General features: G+C 52.8%; 1 protein-coding gene and 1 long non-coding RNA gene across 2 annotated transcripts; one reads left to right on the top strand and one right to left on the bottom strand.

Annotated features, from left to right (window-relative positions):
* Nucleotides 1–321: 321 nt before the first annotated feature.
* On the bottom strand, nt 322–1,045 carry RAP2B (RAP2B, member of RAS oncogene family). The gene has a single exon (XM_083868284.1). It carries the CDS (start codon nt 1,021–1,023, stop codon nt 472–474), a length of 552 nt encoding a protein of 183 aa, XP_083724410.1. The 5' UTR covers nt 1,024–1,045; the 3' UTR covers nt 322–471.
* A 1,063-nt stretch (nt 1,046–2,108) lies between these two features.
* LOC310913077 lies at nt 2,109–6,530 on the top strand. The gene is made up of 2 exons (XR_014590764.1): nt 2,109–6,052; nt 6,216–6,530. It is a non-coding gene; the product is annotated as an uncharacterized lncRNA (long non-coding RNA).
* The last annotated feature ends 552 nt before the right edge of the window (nt 6,531–7,082 follow it).

The following is a 7,082-nucleotide window of genomic DNA, read 5'->3' as shown; positions in this document are numbered from 1 at the left end:
TCCGGGGTATGGGCACCGCTCCGCCGGGGTAATGCGGGCACCGTCTCCCCAGGGTGTCCAGGGTATGGGCATCACTCCGCCGGGGGTCCAGGACACGGGCACCGCTCCCCTGGAGCTCTCCGGGCTGCGGGCACCGTTTTCCCGGGCTCTCCGGGGTACGGGCACCATTTCCCCGGGCTGTCCGGGGCACAGGCACCATTCCCCGGGCTCTCCGGGGTCTGGGCACCATTCCCCCGGGGCTCTCCCGGGTACAGGCACCATCCCCCGGCTGTCCGTGCCCGGGCCCCGCTCCCGGCCGGGCTGTCCCGGGGCTGTCCCGGGGCGGGTTCCCCGACACTGACAGGAAATATGCCATGACCAAGACTGGACGAAAACGTAGATGCCGAGTAAAAGCCACATTTCCAAGGCGCTGGCTGCTCAGTCCGTTTCTCTCTGTGTGTGTGTGTGTGTGTGTGTGCTCCCGGGCCGCCCTCAGAGGATGGCGCAGGAGGCGCAGCACGGCTCGTCCCCGTTGGGCTGCGCCGCGTAGTTCATCTGCCTGACGATCTCGGCGAACAGCTCGTCCACCGAGGCTTTGTTTTTGGCCGAGGTCTCCATGAAGGGGCAGCTCCACTCCTCGGCCAGCGCCTTGCCCTCCCCGAAGGAGACCTCGCGCTCGCCCTCCAGGTCCACCTTGTTGCCCACCAGGATCATGGGCACCCGCTCGTACCTCTTGACGCGGATGATCTGGTCCCGCATGGGCTTGATGTCCTGGAAGCTCTGCTGGTTCACCAGGCTGTAGACCAGGATGAAGCCCTGCCCGTTCTTGATGTAGAGGTCCCGCATGGAGGCGAACTGCTCGGTGCCCGCCGTGTCCAGGATCTCCAGCACCGACGGGGACGAGTCCACCTCGATCTCCTTGCGGTAGAAGTCCTCGATGGTGGGGTCATACTTCTCGATGAAGGAGCCGGTGACGAACTGCACGGTCAGGGCGGACTTGCCCACGCCGCCCGAGCCCAGCACCACCACCTTGTACTCCCGCATGGCTCCCGCCTCCCTCCGCCGCCTCCCGCTCGGGGCTGCCGCGGCGGGCGGGCCCGGGGCGGGCCGGGGGAGGGACGGGGGCGGCCCCGCGCGGGGCGGAGCGGTGCCGGGAGGGCCCCGGGGCCGATCGGAGCCGAGGAGGAGGACGGGGAGGACGGGGAGGAAGGGGACGAGCAGGAGAAGGAGGGAAGGAGGGAGGGAAGGCGGCGCTGCCCTCAGCGGCCCCGGGCCCGGCCCCGGCGGGACAGCGCTGCCGCGGCCCATGGCGGCCCGCCCCGCTCCCATTGGCTGCGCCGCGCCGCCCGCCCCGGCCCCATTGGCTGCGCCGCGGGAAGCGCCCCCGCCCATTGGATGCGGCGCGGCGCCGCCCGCTCCCATTGGCTGCCGGCGAGGAGCGGCACCGCCCCGCCCGTGACCCTCCCCGCCCTCAGTGGGGCCGGGACCGGGACCGGGATCAGGACCGGGATTGGGATCGTCCTGAGGGCCGGGCCCCTCTTACCGGGACCGGGATCGGGATCGTCCTGAGGGCCGGGCCCCTCTTACCGGGACCGGGATCGGGATCGTCCTGAGGGCCGGGCCCCTCTTACCGGGACCGGGATCGGGATCGTCCTGAGGGCCGGGCCCCTCTTACCGGGACCGGGATCAGGATCGTCCTGAGGGCCGGGCCCCTCTTACCGGGACCGGGATCGTCCTGAGGGCCGGGCCCCTCTTACCGGGACCGGGATCGTCCTGAGGGCCGGGCCCTTCTGACCGGGACCGGAATCGTCCTGAGGGCCGGGCCCTTCTGACCGGAACAGGGATCTGAACGGGATCGGGATCTGGAACGGGATCTGGATCGGGAACGGGATCGGAACGGGATTGGGATCGGGAATGGGAACGAGATCAGGAACGGGATCGGGATCACCGCGCCGGGATGTGGCCGGGGCCGGGGGTTGATGCTGATGGCACTTGGTGGCCCCTGGGCAGCGGCGTGGCCTGGCAGGGCTGAGACACACAGACTGGCCGCTGTGTACAAGTGCCACTGTTTGTAGAGGTGCCACTGTTTATACAAGTGCCACTGTTTTAGGGGTGTCACTGTTTGTACAAGTGCCACTGTTTGTACAAGTGCCACTGTTTGTACAAGGGTCACTATTTGTAGAGGTGTCACTGTTTGGAGAGTTGTCCCTTGGACTTTCTATTAGACATTCCTTTCAGGAAAGTGTCATTAGTTGTTTTGGCACCTTCCAGTCTTTGCTGTTGCATCTTACTCAGTTCTTTACAATCCTCAGTGTTTATTCACATTTAGATCCTTTCTGCCACACCTTGTTTTCAAGCCTAATCTAAACACAGCACTTGGGGTAGGCGAGGTCTGAAGGGTTTGACCTAAGTTTGGTAAATAACGTTCTCTCGTTCCTGAACAATTTTCACAGGGGCTGAATCCTGCTGAAGGTATTTTTGCAGCACTCAGATGCTGTGGGGACTGATCCCTGTGGTCACCAAGGCTCTGGTGAGTACTGTACCCCTGGTGATGCCCTGGAGCTCAGGCTGAGCCCTCTGCTGCTGGTGGGTAAGTCCTGGCAGATAAAACCCCTCCTGAGGGACACAGGGCTTGTGCTCCAGCAGCCCTGCTGTGGGATGAGCAAGGGTTGGAATTTCTGACTCTGACAATGATGTCATGTTTGTGAAACCTGCAGGACCAGGGTGAGGTCTGTGAGTGCAGCCGTGTCCTGTACCCAGAGCTGGCTGTCCCCACCTGGGAGGCTGCTCTGGTTTCTCCCAGATGAACATTCTCACACACTACAGAACCTGCAGGCTGCTCCTGAGCTGCTGCAGGAGCTGTGCAGGTCAGCCTGGGGCTGCAGCAAGGATTTTATCTCCCATCTCAGCCCCAGGGCTGGGCTTTGGTCCTCTCTCTGTCCCAGACTCTGCCCACATAACCCTTTTACCTGGTGACAGACTCCTGGGCTGTGGTTTCCCAGGGCAGTCCCTGGAAACCCTGAAAAGGATCTCTGGGCACTTGGACCCTCTTGTTCTGTGAGCTGTCTGTCCATGGCTGCTTAGCCCATCCTTTGGAAACTGAATAACTGAATAACTGAGCTCCCTTGGAAGCTTTTGAGCCATCTCTGCATTTTCCTTGTTCCTTTCACTGTCCCTCTGATTCCCCTCTCCTGGAAGCTCCCTGGGAGTGGAGCCACATCACCCAGCTCTGTGTGAGGCAGCCAAAATCAGTCACTCACAGCAAGGGCTGGCAAAGTTCTCTTCAAAACCACCTGTAAGAATTGCTGAAAGGCCACAGTGTCACTGCAGAAATATTTTACTGTTCTGTGCTCAGGTTTTGGGTGTGATGTGGGCTTGCTCACCTTCATCCCTTCTGTAGCAACCCCACATCTGGATTATTCACATTACACTTTCTCCCACCATGCCAGTAGCCAATTTTATAAAGACCAGACTGTAATGCTGGTTTAAATCCTATTTAATCCCAACTCACTGGATTACCTCTGTTGTTTTTTTCAGCGACAGAATAAAATTCCTCTCCATTTTTTAATCCTACACTACTCCATTAATTACTGCTGTTTCTGAAGAAGGAAATGTATCACCTTCAAAGTAACAAACAATCCTTATGCTGTTGAGTTTAAATATGGAACATGATTTCTCAGGTGCCACTGCCCTACTACATGTATTAATTTAATCTCTCATTACCAGCCAGCTCTAGGTAATTAGTTAGTCTGCAGTGCCAGGAGTCTGTGGGAAGTGACTGAAAGAATCAAGTCTGGTTTTCTCAGAAATAAATTCTGGTGCATGGCTACAGACCACTGAGGGATCTGTGGGTTGGGAAGTCTGAAAATCGCTGGCTGGGGGTTTAGACACAGCAGTTAAATGAATCATGAGAGGATGCAGCACATAATATTTGAATTATGCAGCGTGCATTGCATTGGGTGGCTGTGCCTCATGAATGGCAGTGGTTTAGATTCTCAGGAAAAAAATGAATGTTTTCCTGAAACAAGCTCTGGTTGAGCAACATGAAGGCATGGCAATGCAGCAGGGTCTAGGCAAAATACAGTCATCAGAGTTGACTGCATTAATTTGATTTTCAAAATGATCAAGCCATACTTTAAAAACAATTTCAGGATGATTTGATGCTATCTTAAAACTACCAAAATAAAAACCAGCTGAAAAGCATACATTTGGTTACTAAGCAGTTCACCATATAATATTTACATGCCTAACCAGCTTTTACTGTGCTGAGTAACCCTGCTGGTTCAGTAGAACTGCTCATACAGGCTGAGGTTATTTCTGTGCACAGTTAGACAGTCCTGAGCTGCTGTTGGAGATATTTGGTGCAAGTACAACAGTGGCTCTGGGTGGGTTTTTTAATGTATTAAACTTTGTAGGCAAAGATTAAACAAGGGTAGTTTAGATCAGTAACAGATGCAACATCTAAAGTTTGAATACCCTGAAAGTTTGTCAGTGCCTGATGACAAGAAGATTTAATTATTCTTTAACAAAAAGAAGTAAAAACTTGCTGGTGTTTCTGAAGGGACCTTCTGACCACACTCAGTGTCAGCAGAGGGATGTGTCACCTCCTGGGAGCTGAGTTAGAGGTTTTACAGAGGAACTGCTCTACCTGAGGGGCAGGAGTGCTGTGAGCAGAGGGCTCAGCTTTGGGCTCTGTGGTTCTGCACAGGGTTTGCTGCTGAGCTCTGTAAGTGACACTGAGCCACAGTCCGGGAAATGCAGAGCTCTGGGTAAAAAAAGGCACTGAAAACATGCTCAGAGTTATGGGACTATGTGCCTGTCTGGAATCTGAAGCTGCAGCTCTCAGGCAGAAAAAGCTGCTTGCCTTTCTGGGTTTCTGTGCCCCTGTTAGTGACTACACACTGAAATAAGGATTATTAATACATGGGAAGTTCTTGTGACTGCGAGAGAGACTTCTGAGATCACAGTGCTCTGCCAGGTACCAGCCAGGCAGGGTGATAATTGAATTTTAAAGCTACAAATCACACTAAATGTTGTATTTTAATTTCTCAGCAGTGCTGCTGAGGAAATCCTGAGGGAAGTCATGGGCTAAGGATACTGAACATCATTTCACTCCTAAGATGGCAATGTTCCCTGGATATTACAGACATACCTTACCACTCACTGAAGATTAACTGACTCAGCTGGCTCACAACACAATATAAAACTGTTAAACTGAGAAGATTCAAAATCATTGGGGAAGAGTTGCTGTTCTGTCACTTCCATGCTGCCAATATGAGACATTAATATTAATAGTAAACCTAAAGGTAAAGGGACAATAATTACCAAGGGGAACTAAGAGGATGAAATGATCTCAGAGTTCTTCTAAGAACAGAATTGCACCAAATGTTTTCTGGCATTGGACAAATCTGGAGAAATTTTTCAATGTTTACTAATTTTGGATGTGTGGAATTGAGCGAGATTTTGGGGCCTTAATTAGTTTTTAGTGCAGTGGTGTACAAATAAGTCTTTATTTTGGGTTTGGCAGCAGGATGATTTAGGTTGCTTTGGAGGGGTTGAGGAAGGAGGAGGTGACAAAAATAACCTGGCACCCAACAGCATTTAAATATAATATTTAACTTATCTGCACTTGTAGTAATTCCCCATAATTCCATGTGTGAGTACATATCTGCAGCAGGACTGCCTGTTGTGTGTTTATCTCAATCCAGTGGCATTCACAGTTCTCATTCCAGGAGCAGGGTGTGCTCACAGGGTAATTCCACGGGCTGGTTTCATTGGAAGTGAAACTTCTGTGACAGCCCCAGACACGCACAGAGAGCCTGGTGTCACAGAACAGAACAGAACAGAACAGAACAGAACAGAACAGAGCTGTGCTGGTGTCACACCCAGGGCTGTGCTGGTGTCACAGAACAGGACAGAGCTGTGCTGGTGTCACACCCAGAGCTGTGCTGGTGTCACACTCAGAGCTGTGCTGGTGTCACAGAACAGGACAGAGCTGTGCTGGTGTCACACCCAGAGCTGTGCTGGTGTCACTCTGCAGTGTCCCAGAGCTGTGTTATTGTCACACACTGCAGTGACCAGAGCTGTGTTGGTGTCACAGAACAGAACAGAGCTGTGTTGTTGTCACTCTGCGGTGACCAGAGCTGTGTTATTGTCACACACACACTGCAGTGACCCTGAGCTGTGTTATTGTCACACTGCAGTGACCAGAGCTGTGCTGGTGTCACACACTGCAGTGACCCAGAGCTGTGTTGGTGTCACACAGAGGTGACCCAAAGCTGTGTTATTGTCACACTGCAGTGACCAGAGCTGTGCCCACCTGTGGCACTGCCCTGAGCTGCTCCTGCCCTGCTCAGCCCCTGCAGCATCTCCTCCTGAGCAGGAGCTGGGCTGTGCACCCACAGTCCTGTCCCAGGGAAGGGGAGCCCCACGGGGACTTTCCTCTGCCAAAAGATCCCCAAATGCAAAATACCAAACTTGTGTGTTTTTTTCTGGAAATCATCACAGCTGCTGGTGGGTGTAAATAAAGTGTAAAAAATAAAAGAAAAAAATGACACACATACACAGAAAAAAAAAAAAAAAAGTTCATTATTTCCATCAAAAGTCCTGCCAGAGATCTTATCACTATTGCTGAAGTAGTCTTGCTGCCAGGACTTATCAGATGTTTCCCTTGAATTGGTGTCATAATGCCACTTTATGTTTCTTAATAAAGAACGTGGCATGCTTATATCCCACTCCTAGACGTGATGTTTATATCAAAATATGCATCATTGTCAAAGTTCACGTCTATTTCTGTGATCATTACTTGTTGTCAACTCCCTTGTGTTTACCCCAGGAGCGGCTCACCTGAAAGGTGATGGGGTTTGGGTAAGCACAGGAGCAGGGAGAGCCCTGCTCTGTTCCTGTGTGTAGGTGTGGTGAAACAACTTTTGGAACCATAAATGTAATCTTGATAGCACTTGCATGGAAACGCTGCTATTGTATGGTAATGAAACCGGGGTAATCAGCCTGCAGTGAAACCGGTGACTAATTCAAAAAGCAAACTTCCTGTCTGCAGCAAGGGCCCTTCTGTAGAAAAATGCCTTTTCTTCACTGCCCCGTGG

This window comes from Zosterops lateralis (genome assembly GCF_965231275.1).
Source record: "Zosterops lateralis genome assembly, chromosome: 10".
Classification (NCBI taxonomy): domain Eukaryota; kingdom Metazoa; phylum Chordata; class Aves; order Passeriformes; family Zosteropidae; genus Zosterops; species Zosterops lateralis.
Note: the sequence above shows the minus strand (reverse complement) of the source record. Positions and strands in the feature narration are given on the sequence as shown.